This window comes from Mesoplodon mirus (genome assembly GCF_964341445.2).
Source record: "Mesoplodon mirus genome assembly, chromosome: 13".
NCBI classification, from domain to species: domain Eukaryota; kingdom Metazoa; phylum Chordata; class Mammalia; order Artiodactyla; family Ziphiidae; genus Mesoplodon; species Mesoplodon mirus.
The window spans coordinates 25,700,240-25,721,393 of record NC_138989.1 but is presented as its reverse complement, the minus strand read 5'-3'; the positions used below and the strand labels follow the sequence as shown (position 1 = coordinate 25,721,393).

Here is a 21,154-nt window from a genome sequence, read left to right as displayed (position 1 = left end):
GGAGAGAGGTATTTGCACACAAATTCCTAGAGCTTTGGTACTTGTTGATGATGCAAAGCTGGAAATCACCCAGAAGCTCAGCCGTTGGGGAGGGAGAAGCAGCGGAAGTGCAGTCGTGCTGGGTCATCTCAGCCGCCTGCTCTTATTCAGTGAGGGGCCCCGGGCTTGCCCAGGAGCTCGGGGCTGCCAGGCCCACCCTCTACCCTGGTCACAACAGCTTTATCTACTCAGAGGTGAGGTTAACACCCAAACACGGGTTCTGTGTTATCAGAAGGAAACACTTGGTTCGCTAAAAACAGGTTTCAGAGCCACCTGACTGATGTCTTAAGGACCCTCTCAGCTCCGACCCATCGTCTGCTCCTTCTCTCGTCGGGGTGTCTGCCCTCCCTGCTCCGGACTCTGCAGACAGGAGACTTAGGACTCCTCATTCGTCACCCCACCTCCCAACCCCCCAGGAGCACAGCAGTGACAGGAGGGGGAGCTGAAGCTGGCCAGATACCTCCGATGCTCCAGACCCCTTAGAAGGGGAGCTTTTCTGAATCCTGTCAGCGATGGGGGAGATTATAATTACCTGAGACACCATCGTAGCCAAGGATGGTATTTTACAGTACAGCACAGCTCTTTAGGAGGGATCGTAATTGACACTTGGAGGATTTTTTTCACGGAAAAGTTGGCACCATCCCAGGGTTCAGATGACCTGGTGGTCGCACCTGCCTGCTGTTTCCCAAACCTGCCTCCATGCCCTGCAGCCTGCCCCCAGAGCCCTCCCAAGTCCCTTGTGCCAAGTGACCTGAGCTCTCCGGTGGTGGCCGAGGGGTTGAAGATGACCTCAGCACCGTTGATGCTATACATGAGCCAGTTGAGGGGGTGGTGCCGCCCGTAGCAAATGTTCACGGCGATCCTCCCAAACTGAGTCTGGAACACGGGGTGGCCCAGGTTTCCCTCCATGTAGTATGTGGACTGGAAGACAAAGGGTCATGTATGGATGCCTCTGAGCTGTCAAGTTTCCCTTTCCTTAAACTTGACAGAAAAATGAAATGTCACCCATACTCCAAAAGGGATGCTCCTGGTATGACTCTACTTGAAGTTCCAAAATTTCAATCCACTTAAAAAAAATCCCCAAATCTGAAAACCTAGACACAATAACAGCAAGCTGACCCAAGAGGGAATCACCGTGGCTTGAGCACTTACCCACAGTTTCTTTTGTGGCATGTTAAAAAGTCCCCAAAGCAACTTCCCACAGTATTTCAAAGATAAACTTGGTGAGGTTTCAATCATGGTACAACTAGAGGCTGAGGTGTGTGGTCAGTGTTAACACAAGTTGGTCAATGTCCTCACCAACCACCTGTTCCCATCAGAAGGTTAGAACTGAAGGGACGGGGGCTCGTCCAGAGCAGCTCTTACCCTGCCTGGGGGCGCACCGTAGCCCAATGGACACAGGACCTGCCCAGCTAACGAAGGCCAATATGAGACTAGAATCCCACTCTGAAAGTCCTCTTCTCCACAAAGCTCCCTGGGCACCCTGCCTGGGGTCAAGGATGTCCCTGCGTGGCAGGCAGGTGGGACACAGTCCTGCCAACCCTGCCTCTCCGCCTGCCCCCTTGGGGTGCTGGTCAGGGTCTCACACAGATCTGCTTCCTGCCTTTTGCCTCCTCCCATTAATTTCAAAATTCGTCAGAGTCGGGCAGCAGCCAGGATGCTCACACAGGGTGGACGCCAGAGCAGATCCTGGCGTGTTGAGAAAAGCCCGTCACTATCTGTGGGGAGCTAAAGATTAATCCCAGGGTAAACAGGTGAGGGGCACGTCTTCCCGCCCTCGCCTCCTGCTGTCACTGGGGAATGCTGGCTTCTTCTTTCTCCCCAGAGGGCCTTGGCTATCTCTGCACATCCTTTCTCGTCTGCCTGACCAGCCTGAGAGTGGCTGGGACCCCCACAATCAGGGAGGGCGGCAAAGGATGGGGATATCACATCCTGAACAACTGTACTTACTGCAGATCAAGTTCAGACTTCATATCTTAGGCATTAGGTGGAGTTCATTTCCCTCCTTCAAACATCCACCTCCTTCCACCTACACACCCATGATGGGCATTAACTGACCAGAACAGCTTCCCTGACTTACAGCCTGATTATGGGCACCAAGCCCCAGCTAACACACCTGTGCACAGACACACATTCCTCGCTGTCACCTGACACGTGGACATGGCTGGCTCAGACCCCACGGGAGCCATGGACAAGGACCTCTCCCCACCAAACAAGAACTAGACTGTGACGGATGAGGAGCTCAGGGCCTGAACGGGGCCACGGGAATCATTTCACGCTTGTGCACTATTGATTTTGGTTTTAATTTGTATACGACTTACTTCAAAGAAAAATTCCAGGAAGCCAATCAGGTTATATTTTTAAAAAAATAGCCCTCTGCACTAAAGGCGTTTGGGACTCACCGGGAATCCCACTGCATCCCATCCACCTGTGTTATGCGGTGCAGTGCAGGGAGGCCCCCAGCGCCGTTGCCACACCGTGCTGCAGCTGCGCTGGTCATCCGAGGGGCAGCTCACCTCATTGAAGTCGCCCACTCTGGGGATGTGGTTTTTCCTCGTCTTGCCCAGGACGGCTCCAGAGTTGGAGATCACCACGGCTGTGTTCCACAAGATGTCCCCATGCTCCGTGTCTCGCTCCAGGATGGGGGACACCACCACCATGTCATGCTTCCTCGCCAGCTGGAAAAATGAGCACGGCACAGTCCTATTTTCAAATCAAGTGTCATACATTTTTATGGAAGAATCTAATGGTCCTCCTAGATAGCTAGACGGCGTTCTGAGCTCTCCCTGCATCTATTCCTTGAAGACTAAATGCCAGCGTTGTCCTGACGCCCAAGCTTAGCTAAATAGGAACCAGCATCGTCCTTGTGCACTGTTGGTGGGAATGTAAAAACCGTAGAGCTGCTGTGGAAAACAGTAAGGCGATTCCTCAAAAATTAAAAACAGAACTACTGTATGACTCCATAATGCCAGTTCCGGGTATATACCCAAAATAACTGAAATTAGTCTTTTTTCTCTTTCTGATACAAATGAGAATAATAATTATTTATTCATTCACTTTACCGTTTACTATATGCCACGTTTGTGCTAACAGGTGAAATGCATTCTCTATTCTTAAGCAGTCTAAACTTAAATAATTCTAGTCAGAATTAAATCACTTGAAATTTCAATTAGCCTAGCAACCCTAATGAGAGGGTGTATGGGTTATATCAGGATTTCTGAAATATTGAAAATAGCCCTGGGGACCTTTTTAGTGTGGGTAAGGCTGATTTCCTAATTCTAAAGGGTGCACAGAGAGCTAAGTCTTTTGTTTTCCTATGCTGTGAGCCCTGTACAAAGATCACAGACCCTACAGTACAAATAAAATAAAAGCAAGACTTAATGCCACTTCCCATAGACCTTCAGATCCAGAGGCAATAACAAGACAAAACAAAAAAGAAGGTAACAAGCGTTGACAAGGATGTGGGGAAACAGGAACCTTCATAAACCGCCAGTGGGAATGTAAATGATGCCGCATTCCTGGCGGAGTTAAACACAGTTACCATAGGACCAGCAACCGTGCAGAAAAGTAGACTTTCACACCGATGTTCTGAGCAGCACTATTCACGACAGCCAAAAGGTGGAAGCAACACAAGCATCTAAATAAATCGTGGTGTATACATGCAATGGAGTATTATTCAGCCTTAAAAAGGAAGGAAATCCTGGCCTATGGATGACACGGCTGTCATCCCTGACATGGATGAACCTGACAACGTTATGCCAAGTGAAATCAGCCAGACGCAAAAGGACAAACACTGCAGGAGTGCACTCATGTGAGGCATCTAAGCTAGGCAAATTCATAGAAACAAAGTGGAACGTCAGGCACCAGCAGCTGGGGATGGAGGGGGTCATTCCATGGGTGGAGGGTTTCAGATTTACAAGATGACAAAGTTCTAGAGGTTTGCTTCACAACACTGTGAAGATACTTAACATGACTGACCTGTACACTTAAAAATGGTTAAGATGATTAATTTTATGTTATGTGTTTTTTACCATAATAACAAAGAAAAAAGGGATTTCCCTGGTGGTCCAGTGGTTAAGACTGCGCTTCCATGGCAGGGGGTGTGGGTTTGATCCCTGGTTGGGGAAATAGGATCCCACATGCCACGTGGCACAGCCAAAATAAATAAAATAAAATAAAATAAAATAAATCATATGTCTCATCTATACAAAAAAACCCCAGAACCAAACCAAACATAACTCTTGACACCAAATTCCTTTTGTCTCAAATAAGAAGTTCAGGATCTGGTGACCAGGATGAGCAGCCCCAGCTGGTCATTTGTCATCAGCTCTTACCAGCCCGTTGCTACTTCTGACCTTAATGACAGAACACAGGGATGGCATAGCGGGCAGAAGGGGATGCTACGAGCCACGTGGGGGCAGCTGTGGTCCCGGGGCCCTCGATGCAGACAGGGGTCCCCTGGAACCAGCTCATCCCCATCCTCCCTTTGCTCTTCCTTCCTCCCACCCTGGTTCAGGCACGCCATCTGCAGTCACTTCCTGCCTCGTAGCACAGAATCAACAGTCTGGTGGCTGAGAACAGGGATGTTTGGAATCACAACTCAGTATTGATAGAATCACTATGATTACAGTTCTGCTCCAAAAGCCCCTAAGTATATGTAGAAAGTCTGAAATGGGACATTGGAGAAATGAAAGGAGTTATTTTTTTCGAGGTGAGAATAAGCATAAGTCATCATTCGTAACCTCTTGGAATGTCATTGGGGTTTTCTGGATGACCGCTTTATTAAGATACAATTCACGGAGCATAAAGTCCATTCTTTCAAAGTGTGCCACTCAGTGGTTTTCAGTACATTCAGAGTTGTGCAACCAACACCACAAACTAATTTTAGAACATTTTCAACACCCCAAGTGGAAACCCTGTCCCCATGAGCAGTCACTCCCCATCCCCTCACCCCGCCCAGCCCCTGGCAACCACTAATCTGCCTTCTGCCTCCAAGCATTTGCCTATCCAGGACATTTCATATAAATGGGATCACAGAACATGTATTATGAGGTTTTAATAAAGAAAAAGGAAGCCCAGTTTCTACACTGATGAGACGGGCCATGCAGAGATGCTTCCATAACTCAGGCGAACAGCAAGTGGGGTAGCATAGCTCTGGACACAGACCCGACCTTGACCTCAGTCCCCGAGTGCCAGCGCCGCACTTGCCAGCTGCAGACCCTACTACGGGAGTCATCTCCAGGACACCCTCCGTGGGCTGCAGCCCCCTCACTTAAAAAGCCATTAAGGGCCCTTCTGGCTCTGAAACTCTGATTTTAAGTGAAAGTACACTAGGTACTTCCCTGGTGGTGCAGTGGTTAAGAGTCCACTTGCCAGTGCAGGGGACATGGGTTCAAGCCCTGGTCTGGGAAGATCCCACATGCCGCAGAGCAACTAAGCCCGTGCGCCACAACTACTGAGTCTGCGCTCTAGAGCCCACGAGCCACAACTACTGAAGCCCAGGTTCCTAGAGCCCGTTCTCCGCAACAAGAGAAGCCACCGCAACGAGAAGCCTGTGCACCGCAACAAAGAGTAGCCCCCGCTCGCCACAACTAGAAAAATTCTGCGCGCAGCAACAAAGACCCAACACTACCAAAAATAAATACATAAATAAATAAATTTATTTTTAAAAAAAAGTACACTAAAAAAGGGGGGGGAGGGGCAGTAAATAGTCTTCTCTATTCTTACCCAGGAAAGCAAGAGCCAAATGGGTGTGTTTTCCACGGAGAAGGGCCACCCCTGGCAGCTGCGGCCTCTCTTTGTGACCTGTCCGTGTTTGGTCGCTGCCAGAGGTTAGTTAACAGTTAAAGGTAGGTTAACATCCTACCTCTTGACAGAACTTGGTGGTGGGCCCGTCCTCTGCTGACTCGGCAAATTCCGTCCATGGAAGCTTCTCTCTCGTACAGAAAGCAAAGGGCATAGCTGTGGAGAGGAGAAAGGTCAGAATCACATCCAAGCTCATGGTCTCTGAGGGGGGGTCCTTGGCCTGGTGGGGGAGGGTTTCCACAGGAGACCCCAGCCCCAAGAGCCTTGGTCTGCCTTCTGAGGCCCATCCCTGGCTGTGGGGACGCCTCCCCTTTAGGCTTCATGGCAGAATAAGAGGCGAGGCCAAATGTCCTTCCTATGGTCTTAAAAACACTTGCAGCAGAAATCTGAACAGATACATGCACACCCACGTTCATAGCAGCATGATTCACAACAGCCAAAAGATGGAAATGACCCAAGTGTCCACCAGTGGACAAATGGATTAACAAAATGTGGTCCATCCATTAGATGGAATATTATTCAGCCTTAAAAAGGAAGGAAAGTTTGACACTTGCTACAACATGGGTGAACCTTGAAGACATTACGCGCATTGAAATAAGCCAGACACAGAAGGACGAGTGCTATATGGTTCCACTTACATGGGGGACCTAGTATAGGCACGTTCACAGAGACAGAAATTAGATGGTGGGTGCCAGGGGCTGGGGGAGGGGAGAATGGGGAGATGTTGTTTAAGGGGGACAGAGTGTCAGTTTGGGAAGATGCAAAGGTTCTGGAGATGGATAGTGGTGATGGTTACACAATAATGTGAATGTACTTAATGCTACAGAACTGTGCACTTGAAAACGGTTAAAACGGTAAATTTTACATTATGTCTATTTTACCACAATTTTAACAATACATATATATGTTAAAAATTTTTTGCAAAAGGTACAGCCAGAAACTGTTCCCAACCAGCAGATCCCGAGCTGCTGGCCAATCTGCTGGTTGGTTAAGAGAACAACAAAGGCTCCTTGGGGACAGTGTCAGAGGGCCACCGAGGATGGCGCTGGGATCCTCACACATCACCATAGGAATGTTCATCCTCCCAGGGACTGAGGCTTGCTCAGGAACAAGAAAAGCCATTCATTTAATGACACCATCAGAAGTTTGGGAACCACTGGGTAGGCTGAGCACTCCCCAAGGATAAAAGCATTATTTCTGTGACCTCTGGCTAGATGCCACCATCTAGGGGGCTAATTCAATAGGAAATGTCATTAACTCACTGATTTTTGTTTGCTTAAAAAAAAAAGCAGGTACATATACATGCAGTAACAATTCAAAGAACGCCATGCACACCAGATTCTCAACGGCAGTTTCCTTTGTGGGGTGGAGGGGGCTGCGATGGGGGTAGGCACCAGGTACCTCTGGCTGAGTGTGTCCCACTGCTCGACAGCCTCAGCCACGTGCATCGACACCCGCCAGTCTGATGCTGTGAGCTGGGATCTCACTGGGATTAGACATGCGTTCCCCGTGTTTCTCCAGTGAGGTGGAGTACCTGGCCACATGGTTGCTGGCCTTTCTGGATTCATCCTCCAGATGATCTTGTCCGTACCCTTTGTCCACTTCCTGCTGAGCTGTTTGTCTTTTTCTTTTTGATTTGGAGTACTGAATTCCTTGTTTGGACTAATTCCGCATACAGTTGGCCCTCTGCATCTGCGGGTTCTCCCAACAGCAGGCGGAAAATATTTGAAAAAAAAATTCCACAGAGTTCCGAAAAGCAGAACTTGAATTTGCCACACACGGGCAACTATTTAATTGGCATTTACACTGTATTATGTATTACAAGTAACCTCCAGATGATTTAAAGATTTAAAGTATACGGGAGGATGTGCGTTAAGTAACATGCAAATACTACACTATTTTATATAAAGGACTTGAGCATCCCTGGATTTTGATCTCTGCAGGGTTGGGGGTCCTGGAACCAATCTCTGTAGATACCGAGGGATGACTGTACTCTTTAGATCTTCCTCCTCCCAATAACCCAAGTCCATTTCTTTTAGGAGGATTAGCCTAACGGATGTTTCCAGATGCTTGCTACTGTTCTGGTCACTCTGAAACTCAGAGTGCAGGGAAGGTTTGTAGGAAGCTGTGTGATGTGGCTGGCGAGGACTACCTGGTTGCTGCATGGGTTGTGTGGCCTGTTTGGGGGTAATAATTGCAACCAACCTTTTCCAAACACGGGCCATGTGCCCAGCATGGTGCCAGGCCTGGTAATAGGCAGCATGTCCCCAATACCCCTGCGAAGTTGGTGTGACTCCTCATTTCACAGAGAAGAGAAGCATCAGCCTCCAGATTCCTTCCAGTCCCTGGAAGCCTGGTGCTATGATGGCACCACCACCATCTCAGCTGCCAGGGCGGTAGCCCATGGAGGCAGCTAAGTGGGCAGCAGCCTCTGCCAGCACCAGCCCAGGGGGCCTTGGCACCAAGATCAAGACTCCCCAGGCGCCATCGGTGAAGATGGATGAGCTATTTTAAGGAAGCCAACAAGAAAGCTGTTGATAACAAAGAACAATCCTTAATGACCGTTGTTCACTCTCAGCTTTCAGAGCATTAGGAGAGACTCAAATGCCCCAAGAGAATAAAACCTCCCTTTCCGATTTCATTTCAGCTTGCTAAGCGCTCCAAATTTCTCCATTTCCATTTTAATGGCTTCTTTTCCTGTTTTCACAACTGCTGTAATGTAAACAAACTTTCAAAAGAAGCATGTGGAAGGGAGGTTGGGGGAGGTCGGCTGTGAAGTTCCAACTACAGTTTCCAAATTAGAGGGGAAGGGGGTTCCACATTCACTGAACCAACACTCCATGAGGCAGGCTCAGGCTTGGACCAGGCCCTGCCCTCAGGAGCTGCCAGCCAAGATGGGAGCTGAAAGGGAACCTGTGTAGGGGAGTCCCCAGGGCCCCCCCAAAGGAGGGGGTATCCGTGCTAGGCCTTGATGGATGTGCAGGAGTTTTCCTGATCCAAGAAAGAGAAGAAGTTGGTTAAACCATCCAATAAATATTTTTCAGTGTCTGTCATGTACCAAGGATTATTCAAGCCACTAAAGATAAAATCTGGGTAGGGGAAAGAATAAACAGAATGTGGTCCATCCAAACAATGGAATATTATTCAGCCATAAAAAGGAAGGACACTCTGACACATGCAACAACAGACGGACCTTGAAACCATGATGCTCAGTGAAATACGCCAGACACAAAAGGCCAAATACTGTAGGATTCCACTTACATGAGGCCCCTAGAGTAGTCAAATTCATAGAGACAGAAAGTAGAATAGAGGTTATCAGGGGTGGAAGAGGAAGGGGAGTACAGAGTTTTGGCTGGAGATGATGAAAAGGTCTGGGTATAGATGGTGATGACAGTTACATAATTTTGCAAATGTATTTAATGTCGCTGAATTGTACACTTATCAATAGTAATAGTATGCATATTTTACAATTAAATTTTTTTAATGTTAAAAAAATAGAGGTGGGGATTGGGGTGGGAAAAATAAATACCACCGAGGCACTGATCACATGGAGATTATAGTCTAATGGAAGAGGCAGACAAATCAAAAGCATCACACAAGAGTATACGTGTAATGAGAAATGTGAAGAACGTGATGAACTTCTGGGTACAGGTGGCAGATGGGACGCACTCCTTTGCTCTTTCCTGAAACCCCATTAAATGAGAGTAAAGGGTTTTTTGTGTACAGGTATAAACCCACAGGGATGGGGCATGAGCCAGGAACAAAAACAACAAAACATGGGAGGCTGGAGAGCTGAGGGAGGCGGGAGATATCTTAGTGAATCTGAGAATACTGAGTCCCCTCCGCAGTGGAGGAGGCCAGGAAGCACCCCACTCTCCATCACAGACCCCTTGAAAGCTCAGGAGCCAGAGGCACCATGCAGCTCTGAAGGTGGGGACGCAGGGAGGGGCGACAAATAAGTAGGATTGGTCAAAAGTCTACTTAAGAAGCAGTTAGATCCCTTCTCCACTCCAAGAGGCTGGGTTGAGCCTCTCCCACGCCAGCTAGAGGCTCACTCTCTAGAGACAGTTAAACAGAGGATCTCTGGCCTTGGGGAATCCAGGACAAAGGTGAGTGGAGTGATAAAAACAAAGGGATTGACTAAACATAAGCATACTGGACTCCTGTCCTTTCCTCTTGGCAGGAGATTAGATGAATTTTCTCTGGGGAATCTGACCAGCCTGAAAAGAATGACCCAAAGATACTACCATAGGCGATTTCCTAACAAACAGCTAAACCCAGTCATCCTATAATGAAACTCAGTGGAGAAGCCCCTCCCACAAACTCAGAGCTTGCAATCAGCTTTTTAATCCCCAATTCTTAAAATATAAGTAATCGGGGCAGCAGTGGGGAGACCAACTTGGAGTAACTAGGAACCATGCAGGGAGAAAAAAAAATATTACTTAATATCCTTAGAGATAAGAGAAGATATTGTAACTATAAAACGAGAACAGGATGTGATAAAATAGAAAATTTCAGACCAAAAGAACTCTCATAAATTCAAAATATGACAGCAAAAACAAAAGACTAACTAGAAGTCTGAATGACAAATTAGATAAAATCTACCAGAAAATTGAACAAAAAGACAAAGAGATGAAAAATAGGCACAAATACAAAAGAAAATGAGGGATCCAGTCCAGAGTTCCAACATTCTAACAGCAAGGAGTATCAAAAAAAAGAGGAGAGAAAAAAGGGGAGAAAATCACAAATGAAACAATCTAAGAACATCTCCTAGATCTGAAAGACTCAAGTTTCTAGACTGTTAGAACTCACTGAAGTGTCTAGAAGGATGGATTAAAATAGATACACTCCATGGCACATCATTATGAAATTTCAAAGTACTGGAGAAGAAGAGATCCTACAACCTTCTAGGGGAAAACAGGCCATATACAATGGGGCATAAATCAAAATAGTCTTAGACTAGTCAACAACACCCAAAGCCAGAAGACATGGAGCAAAGTGTTCAAATTTCTGAAGGAAAATTGTTTCTAACCCAGAATTCTATACCCAACCAAACTATCCAGCAATATTTTCAGATGTGCAAGGTCTCAAACAGTCTACTCAACCATAATGAGGGGGAAAAGCAAGAAAGAGGAAGCTGTGAGATAGGAGAAACACAAAAGCAAGGCAGAGGGACCCCCCCCCCCGGATGATGGTGAAGGGAGTCCTGGGATGGCAGAGAGGGGGAAACCAATTCAGAGAAGAGCAGCCAGAAGGCTCTGTGACAGATTCCTGTGAGGAGATGAAACCAATAGACTACTTCATGTGTCTAAACCTCTTAGAGGGATTTAGGAAACCAGCAGAAAGTTTGGGGTAGACTTTGTGGTAAGCATGTAGTAAACAAAGCAAACTGCAGGGAAAACAGAAAGCTATTCAGGGAAAGAAATCAAAGCGATTTCCTTTGAATCTTGGTAGCAAATGGACTGGGGACAGACCAGGAAGGGTACATGTGCGTAGAGGGGGCAGGAGAGGGCAAAGGACTACACTGTCTCCTTCCATCATGGGAAGTCAATAAATGATGCAAAACTGAAAAATTAGGAAGCAGCAACACAAGCAAAGGTAAATTCCAAAAGAACCAGCTCAGAGAAGAAGTAGCTGCCTCTGGGGAAAAGGATAGCTATTTTTTGGTAACAGACCTTGTAGACCCATTTAAATCTAAACCATGAACGTGTATAACTATGACAAAAAATAAAAATAAAATAAAGAGGTACAAGGTAGCAGGAGTATTTAATAGGGATGCAGCTTTACACAGGGAGGCAGGCTCTGAGCTGAGATCCGAAGGTCGAGCAGGGTTACAGGCCAGGGGAGAGGAATGCTCCAGCTCCAGCTCTGGCTCTGGGTGGAGGGAACAGCAGGCGCAGTGGCCTTGGGGGAGGGGAGTAAAGTATCAGAAGGTCAGGGCAGAGCCCGGCAGAGATGGGGAGGAACAGATGATGCAGTGCAGAGTTTTCATACAGATCTTTCCTAGAAGGTGTGGGCAGCCAGTTAGAAGGGGCCAGAGTGGAGGAGACCAGCTGGAGGCGATTACAGAAGCTGAGGAGATGCTGACATGCCTTGGATCAGGGCAGAGGTAAGGAGGTGAGAGGAAGGAGTAAACGGATTCAAGTTTGGGAGGAAGGCCGAGGCTCAGACGAGATACTGAGGCACGCGAGAAGGAGGAAGTCTGGGGTTCTGGGGTTGCTGGTGTTGTTGACAAAGAACCTTTCTATGGATGAGAAAAGAAAGATTTTAAGAAATCAAGCAGCAGACACTCTCGGCAACATGGAGATAAGACAGCACTGAAGACAGCAGAGAAAGCACCCCGAGAGAGACTTACTCCATGCTTCCTGGAAACAGATAATGTTGACTCCACACATGGCAGCCACCTCTACGATGGCCTCGATGCGTCTGTGCAGGGCAGTGACCTGGCAATTTAAACAGTGAGGATTAGTTGGTTGAGACCATCTTTAGAACTCAACCCCCACGTGGCCGGCTACAAGAGGACGAGGAGGGTGGGAGGTTCTGGTATGTTAGACTGTCCTTGGGTCCAAGTCTGCAGTCAAAGGTGGCGGTGCGGAGGCTCTGGGGTCCCACACACACTCAATGCTGCCTCACTCAGCCTCGGTTTCCTTGACTGGAGAATGGGGAGAACGCTGCCCACCTCGTGGGGTTGCTAAGAGGAGGACGTGAGGATGTGAGTGCTTACTGTGAGAGGGGCCACACTCAGTGGGCCCACCACACACCACAACCATCCCCTGGGTTAACTGCTCCCTCACCCCCTACCCCCCAGGACCCAGTCCACTTATGATGTCTTGCATCCACAGCTTCGGGGACGCCTTGTCCTGCCACTTCTGTTCTCCCATGTGTATGGTGTCTTCCAATGACTCGCCTTTCCCAGCTGTGCCCTCTGCCAGAATGTGCTCCCTTTCCCCACCCAAAATTCCCTGGATGTGTTATCCACATCACGTGTTGCCCACAGAGGGGTAGCTCTTCCAGCAAGGGACCGAGAATCGGGGTACCTGCATTCTCCCCGGCCTGCGTGTGTCCCTATGGTGGCGCTGTTCCCATTGTGCTGTCACATTCCTCCACTGTCACTCCCATGACCCCATGAGCTCCTTGGGAGCAGTGTCCTCAAGTTCTCTGTGCTCAGCATGACGTCTGGCTCCCAGGAGACATTCAGAAGTGTTTGTTCAAAGACAAACCAGAGGAACCAGGCTGAAAACCCAGAGACCACAAATGCTTCCTGATGGACGCTCGGTCTCCCTCGAGGAACTGCGTGCACGGGGCCCCGCGGATGACTGCTGGGTGCCAAGCGTGCTTCTAGGCTCTGGGGGGTGGTGATGACAGCATCCCTGCCCCCCGATGACCTGACAACCTGGGCTGAGGAGACATATTCACAATCTGACCGATGTCTGGGGATCTTAGGATCCAGGCAGAGGGACACACGGTGGACAGATGGGTCCTGACTGGCGTGTGCTGGCAGGAGCCCGAGAGGCAGTTCCACGGAGAGCGCGTGAGCCACAGGGGCACCCTCCCAACTGGTAAATGGAACTTCAGCTCTATCACAGGAGAGGAAGTGGAAAGGAAGGTGGACAGAATAGTGAGGAGTGACAGGAAGGCAGAGAAAGGGTAGGAGCCAGAAGAGAAAGAAAAGCAAGAGACACGGCTGGAAGGAAGGGGGGGCCAGGGCAGAGCCGCTGGGCAGCCATCCGGGGACAAGATCGAGTTCAAAACACAGAGCGGCCAGCTGCCCGTTTATGTATTTACAGTCAAAAGAGACCAAACCTGTTTCACCACAGGGGTGTCCGCAGGGAGGGGGGTTCTGTTCTGAACAAGCCCCATGCGCACGGTCCGGGGCCTCCTCTGCTGCTCCGCCACAGCCTGAAAGGCATAGCCCTGCAGCTCAAAGTCCCCTTTGGAGGCGGCTTCAAAAGCCCTGCTGGGCAGGTCGAGCTTCCTAAACAGGCAGGAAAGAGGGGACATGATCTGCCTGAGGTCTGCTGCATTTAATGACACTCCAGAGTCACTCCTCAGGCAGAGAAGAGGTGGGAGCGTCCTGGCAAGAAGGCCCAGGAGCCGGCCAGGGTCAGGGCCATGGCCACACGTGGGAAGCTGGGGCGGGGCTGGAGAATTGGGCCCAGTGGGTGGAGAACAGGCTTCCCTGGGGAGACTGGAGCTGGGAACGGCATGGTCTGGCTGGGCGGAGGAGGGCAGTGGGGAGGGGGCAGCAGGGAAACTAGTCACAAGGTTGATGCTGGAGCTGCTGAAATCGGGGGGTGGGGGGGTGGGGGGGTGGGGGGGTGGCGGGAATTGAAGTCTCAGCAGGCAGCACAGGAAAGAGGGAACAGATTCCCAAAAATGTCTGTGGACTAGAGTCAGAGGACCGTGCTGAGCCTGGGGGCTGCGGCAGGTCGTGATGAGACAAAGGAGCTGTTGAGAAGGAGTCTGGGAGCTGGCTAGGAAGACAGGCCAGGATGACAGCAGGACGGAGGGTCCCGTGGCCATTTGCCACTAAGGATTACAAGTCTTTGGTGACCCCCCCACCCCACCCCATCCTGTCCTGCTTCCCGCCAGGGGAGAGGGCAGCTCCTTGCCCGATGCTGGGTGAGCGTGGCGGGGCCCAGATGTCCAGACCAAAGGCTGAAGGGCTCATCCCTGTTTGTGATTTATTAACAGAGGCAAGTGGATTATTTATAAAACCTCCCACCAAAGTGACCATGGACCACATGGCCCATTTTGTGCCTGGCCCAGGGGTGAAACCCACAGGGGCATGGGACAGGGCCCCCAGCCAGGAAGGCCTTACCACCTAGGGGCACAGTGGTTATGAAATACGCAGAGAATGCATCAAAAAATAACCTGACAACCATTATCTAATAATATTTCTCTCCTACTTTAAACCACTTTCTTAAAGACATTCCTTTCAAAATCACAGCCCTGTCAGCCTGAGCCCCCTGCCACCGCCCCCTGCCAGGCAGTTTCCCTGTGATGGCCCTGACAGCTCGGAGTTGGGTTCCGCCCCTGACAATCAGCCTGCTTTTCAACTAGTCAGGGTTCCGTGTGCTTCAGCAGGTTAGAAATAGCAGCAGTGCCCACACTGTGCCTCTTGTTGCCATGACTGCCTCAGAGACAGTCCCCCACCTGCAGGCGGACGCCCCCACTCCCCCGGACAAGTCACCATGGTGGCCAGGACAAGAAGGAGGGCCTGGGGGCCGGCTGCCCTTGGGAGTGGTCCTGGTAGGCTGTCCTCAGCCTGCACAGTCAACCAGGAAGACATCAGGTGGAAAAGCTCGCCTCAGGTTTGCAAGCCGAGCTGTAACCATCACCTGGAAGGGGTCCTTCTTCCTCTGGCTAACTCTCCCCACCCACTGACTGCAGCTGTCAGCTCTCCCCACACTTGTACCTTCAACACTCAGCCCCATCATTCCACGATGCTCGACCTCCCTGCCTCCATTCCCATCCCTGCCCACAGCTCCCTGCACACACCGGTCCCCTAGGCCATGAAGGCCAGGCCTCCACTGCCTTCTGGGCTCTTCTACGTCTCCCCAGCACCCCCCACTGTCTGGCCACTACCTGAAGGTTTCCCCGCCCTCCAGTTACCCTGGCATTCCTTCACCCAATCTTGCCTGCTTCATCCTGGAGAACCCAACTGGCCCTTGAGCCCCATTCTCTAACCATGTGCTGTGTCCACCAAAGGCTTGGCTCAAGGATGTGGTGTGGCACCGACCAGCCGTGGTGGAGACCAGCAAATGGGCCACAACCTCACAAAGGGGGCTCCGTGCTGCCCCCAACCCTCCCTTGGTCCCCACAGTTGGCTCTTGCCCCTCTGCCCCTCATCCTGATACTAAGGCCCCCACCCTGGGGGCCTCACCTACAACTTCAAGGAGGAAAGCCCATCACTTCCTGTCCTGGCTCCACACATCCCCTGGCCTTTTCCCCGGGCACCCCCCTTTCCAGCGAGGTCAAGGCAGACCTTGCCCAGGGGAGCCCAGCCCCAGCTTCTTTGGCAAGCTCTTGCTTCTAGAACTTCTCTTTCCCCTCTAATGGCTCTTTACCATCAGCATTTTAAATAATTAAACCAGAGCTTTGTTACAAAAGAAACACATGCTCATGGGGGGGAAAAATCAAACAGTGGAAAATGTAAAATGAGTTCCCCTCCATCTCAGAACCTAGAGACAATCTCCTTAACAATGTCTTATGTATCTTTCCAATATTTTTCGATATGCGTGTGTGTTACACATACAAAGGTGTCCTTCTGTATGTTCTACTCTTCCATTTACATGCCTTTATTTTTTTTTTGGCCGCGCCAAGCGGCATGTGGGATCTTAGGTCCCTGACCAGGGATCGAATCTGTGCCCCACTGCATTGAAAGCACGGAGTCTTAACCACTGGACCACCAGGGAAGTCCCTTCATGTCTTTTTCACTTAATGATATACCCACTTTGGACATCTCTCCCTGTCTCCTGCAGACCTGCCACATTCACCATGACAGCTGTTTGAGTCTCTCCCATTAAAAAACCAGGAAAAAAAAGAAAGAAGGGAAGCGTGCTCTACACAGGCCTCTCTTGTTCTGGAACCACCAGCCTACTGGTTGCTAAAGCCAGTGGACTCCCTGCTGTCCCCATCCTTACAGACCTCCTTGAGCCACCTGACACTCTGTCCCTGTCCCGATCAGCATCCTTGATACTGACCCTAGGGTCCCCCCCGCATCCTTACCTCTGGAGTCTACCACAAAATCTCCACCTCCTCTGACCCTTTAACACTGGGACCCCCAGATTCCTACTCTGCACCCACTCCTCCACCTGGAATGACCATCTCTAGGCCAATCCCAAACCCAGCCTCCCCCCACCCTGACGCCCACCTCTGCAGAATCTCTGTAGTGGGCTGACCTGTGGCCCCTCCAAAAGATATGTCCACCGTCCTAATGCTCAGAACCTGTGAATGGGACCTTATTTGGAAAAAGAGTCTTTGTGGATGTAGTTAAGGGTCTCAAGATAAGATCATCCTGTATTACCCAGGTGAGCCCTAAATCCAGTGATGGGCTAAGAAACGCCCGGAGGAGAGACCCAGGGAGAAAAGAAGACCAAGTGGAGACAGAAGCAGAGGTTGGGGTGATGCTGCCACAAGCCAAGGAACGCCAGAAGCCACAGAAACTAGAAAAGGCATGGCAGGATTCTCCCCCAGAACCTCTGGAAGACTGTATTCCTGCCAACATCTTCATTTTGTACTTCTGGTCTTCAGAACCATGATGTAGGACAACCACCAAAAGACAGAAAGTCCCTCGAGAGTAGGAACCGTGGCTAACTCATCCTTGTACCTCTAGTGCCCAAGTCAAAAATAAACAATAAATGTTTGTTGAATGAATACATGTTTCTTGGTTCTGGCTGTCTTAAAACTGAGAGTTGATGTTCTCTGGGGATTTCATCTGTCTGGCACAGGCAAAGGCCCATTTAGCTCATTCACTTAGCAAACATTTACTAAGCGTCATCTTTGTGTTGGGTGCAGCAATTATTGGGGTGGGAAGCTGGTCTTGTGTGGAGCAAAGGGGGAGTCCAGGGGAGGGGCTGAGGATTCAGGTCAATCGGGCATTCATAGAGGCAGCCATGCCTGAGTCAGGCCATGAGAAGTGAACAGAAGAATTTTTAAATGACTAATTTTCTTTTCTTTTCTTTTTAATAAATTTATTTATTTATTTGTGGCTGCGTTGGGTCTGCTGCTGCGTGCGGGCCTTCTCTAGTTGCTGTGAGTGGTGGCTTCTCTTGTTGCGGAGCACTGGCTCTAGGCATGTGGGCTCAGTAGCTGTGGCTCGTGGGCTCTAGAGCGCAGGCTCAGTAGTTGTGGCACACGGGCTTAGTTGCTCTGAGGCATGTGGGATCTTCCCGGACCAGGGCTCGAACCTGTGTCCCCTGCATTGGCAGATGGATTCTTAACCACTGCGCCACCAGGGAAGTCCCTAAATGACTAATTTTCTATCTTCACTTTGCAGTCTGTTCATAGCCAAATCCCACTCAATCACAAGTACAAAGGTTTATACCCTAGAGGTGAAGCTTGGAAGGGCTCAGTTCTGGGTGGAACAGAACCAAGAAAAGGGAAAAGGAGAAAGAATGGAAAAGGGGAACCACTTACTCAGTTATTGTGAGCCAAGCCCCAGGAAGAGGCCTGGTGATCACTGATTAATGGAATTTGGCTTCCATTTTACCTCCCATTCCAATCCCTCCCCACCCTGGAGCGATCCAAATGTGCAAAGTCCCTTTTACAAGGCAGTCCTTACTCTGAGCTCTAGAATGGGTCCCAGCCAGTCCCCTAAGTGGGAAACTTATTTCTATTTTCCTAAGACTCTCCCTGACACCCACGAGCTCTGTCTTTTCCCAGGGGAACATGCCCACCTCACCCTTAAACACCCTGAGACACACCCTGCTTCAGGACACCTTCTTTAGGAGCCTCAATTCTAAGAGGCTTCCCCCGTGACGAGCCTTTACACGTGCGGTGGGAAGCAGTAATCCAGCATGAGCACACTGGAGGGGCCTTGAAGGTCATCCAGTCCCGGGCACCCCTCTTTGGGTACAAAGAGCCCTTTTGGACAAATTTCTCTACCATGTCCACCCCGAAAGGCAGCTGTTCTACCTTTACCATCCACTAGCTGTGAAAACACCTGAGACTCTGAGGTCTGGCCTCCCTGCAGGAACTCCACATCAGCTGGTGGCTGGGAATCTCTGATCCAATCAACACCCTCCAGTTTCAGATGAGCAGATCAGGTTCCTGCCTCAAGGTCACTGCCACAAGGCCAGGGAGTGCGCAGTCTGGTTGGATTGGGGGAGCCCACAAATGGGCAAGAAAGTGGTGGGACGTTTAGTCAGGAGTTGCATGGGGTCAGAGTTTGCATTACATTCTAAGGGCCGTGGGAATCCCTGATACAGTTTTAAGCAGGATATGATTTACATCTTCTGGTTGCTTTGAGAGAAGTGGACTGAAGAGAAACAAGAGTGGAAGGGGAAGTGTCTTCCAGCTCTGTATGCCCAGCGTCCAGCAGTGCACTGCCCTCAGAAAGTCCTAGTGATGCACACAGCTGGCTGGGAGTGGAAAAAATTTGCTCTGAGCATGGGAACTAACTCCTGTGGCTTGCCAGTGGGAAAAGTTCCTTCGCCAACCAGATTCAGAGGCCTCTCCCTCCAAGGGTCCGCCAGAGGCTGGGTCACTGCAGGAAGGAGGAGCTGGGGGCTCTGACAGGAGGTAATGACCTAGACAGACACCTAGAGGACAGGCCTGGCTCTGGGGAAGAAGCTGGTCACTGGAAGCTGGGAAAGAGAGTTGGGTGGTCACAGAGAAAGCACAAAGAGTAAAAACCGTCCTTTCCCTCTGGGCTTGTAAAGTTCACTCTCAGTTGTGCAACTCTGAGCTCCCAGAGCTGTCACATCTAGACCTCCTAGGGTCTCAGCTCGCCAATTCAGTACTTCACCACCGCCCTTGTAGAGCCCTTCAGATTCTGAAGCACTCTGTCTGGTCCCCCAGACCCACACCCGCTGGCCCCAAGGTCCCCCACCTTCCCAGTCGAGGCCCCACACCTGGTCTCTTTGCCATAGAGAATGCGTTTGACCTCCTGCAGGTCTGCGAGTGGCAGATGCTTCTCCAAGCACCGCTCCAGCGACTCAAATCCAGCCCCGGCCATGGTTGAAGTCCGCACGTTTCTTTAGACGCAAACTGCCTGACGGACTTTGCCCCCAGGAAGAGGGACAGGAGGACGAGGCGGGAGCAGACAGCCAGGACTGCGCACGCCCTCTCCCCTCTACTCCAGCGCCCTCGGCCCCGGAGCGCTCACGTGGGGACACGCCCCCTCCTCACACATCAGCAGCGCGCCGCCAATCAGCGCCTCAGGACCTCGCGGGTGGCACCGCCCCTCACCCTTCCCGCCTCCTTCGGCACGCGCCGGCCACGCCCCCTCCACAAGGGACGCGGCGCCTCAGCGCTGTGGCTCCCACTGGCCGTCCGTCAGTATGCCAGCCGCCCTCGGAGGCCCTCGCTCAGGTGCCCGGGCCGCGTGCTTGTCTCTCGCCCTCCTCACCTCAGGTTTCCGCCCCGAGAGTCGGGACGGAGGATGCGGAGAAGCGGCGAGAGTGGCCAGGATGCGGCCTGCAGGACTGCGGCGGGCCTGAGGTGAACGGACTGTTGGGGAGCCTTCCCGTCAAGCCCTCAGGCTCCGGCGCAGCGCCCGGGACGCGGATGGAGGTACAGGACGAGCTGAGCCCCGGGCCGGAGGCCTCGCTGCTGCCTTCCGGGGCCTGGTTTCTGGAGTTGGGGGGCCGGGCCGCGCGCCCCCACCCAGGGACCCTCACGCCGTCGTGGGGCCAATACCACCGAGAGCGGTGCGGTCCGCGCGGGGCGGGCGGGCGGGTGGCTAGGTGTCCGCATGGGCTCCTGGGGGGGAGGGTTGGGGCCGCTGCCCAGAGGCCAGGGTGGGCCCCCCCGGCCCCCCCCAAGAACCCGAGGAGCCCCCGAGCCTGGCCCACCCGGCCTGACGGGGCAGGCGCCGGCAGGTTCAACCTGGTCAGCCACCTGCAGGCCCTGACACCTCAGACGCGGGGCTTCTGTTGCTTCTCTGTGGACCGGAATCCCGCTGCCGAGCGGGGTTGTTTAAACATCAGATAAGATGAACACACAGGGAGCCCAGAGTAGGTGCTGTGGGGCCCAAGGCTTTAGAGACGTTACAGAAGCCTCTCACGCACAGGTTTGGGTCATTGATTTAATGCATGTTCACGGGCAGTTTCCAGTATCTGATGGGGCCGCATTTCAAGAATGCAGACTTTGAAGGCTTGCTGTGTCTAAGGCTCCGAGATAAGGGCATTGCACAGACCAGCAAGACCTAGTACCTTTCCTCTGTGATTTAAGGTAGGGACAAACTTTGTAATTACTGCAGATTTAAATAATTCGGTGTGGAAACGCTATATTAGGTGCCATGGAGCTCAGAGGATGGGGTGATTTCTGGCTTAGAAGGGGAAATCGTTTAAGGCCTCAAAGGAGAGGATTCATTGCCGACTCAAAATGCCTCAGAGGGAATTTGAACCCTCCTTCTTCCGCCGTGCTCTTGTCTTCTGTATGGTATTTCCTAGTTTAGTTAATGGCCTTGTTGCCCACTCATTTGCTAAGCCTTTGGGAATCATCCCCAACTCCTCCATGTTCTTTTTTTCCCCCATGCAATCAAGTTCTGCTAAATTTATCTTCTGACTTTTGCTAAAATCCTTCCTTCTCCCACCTCATGCCTGCAATATGTCATCTTTTGCTTGAATTGCTGCCAGTCTTC

At 50.9% G+C, this 21,154-nt stretch overlaps 1 protein-coding gene across 3 annotated transcripts in view; it reads right to left on the bottom strand.

Moving 5' to 3' along the window:
* Positions 1-19,556, bottom strand: part of UPB1 (beta-ureidopropionase 1) — a 32,175-nt gene extending 12,619 nt beyond the window's left edge. For all 3 annotated transcript variants that reach the window (XM_082641260.1, XM_082641259.1, XM_082641261.1), the window contains exons 1-6: positions 19,422-19,556; positions 13,648-13,819; positions 12,200-12,287; positions 5,906-6,000; positions 2,556-2,717; positions 791-960 (exon numbers count right to left, since the gene is read on the bottom strand). In XM_082641260.1, coding sequence (XP_082497386.1) covers positions 791-960; positions 2,556-2,717; positions 5,906-6,000; positions 12,200-12,287; positions 13,648-13,819; positions 19,422-19,525 — 791 coding nt within the window. In that variant the 5' untranslated portion in view covers positions 19,526-19,556. The remainder of the gene's footprint in view (positions 1-790; positions 961-2,555; positions 2,718-5,905; positions 6,001-12,199; positions 12,288-13,647; positions 13,820-19,421) is intronic.
* Between the last annotated feature and the right edge of the window lie 1,598 nt (positions 19,557-21,154).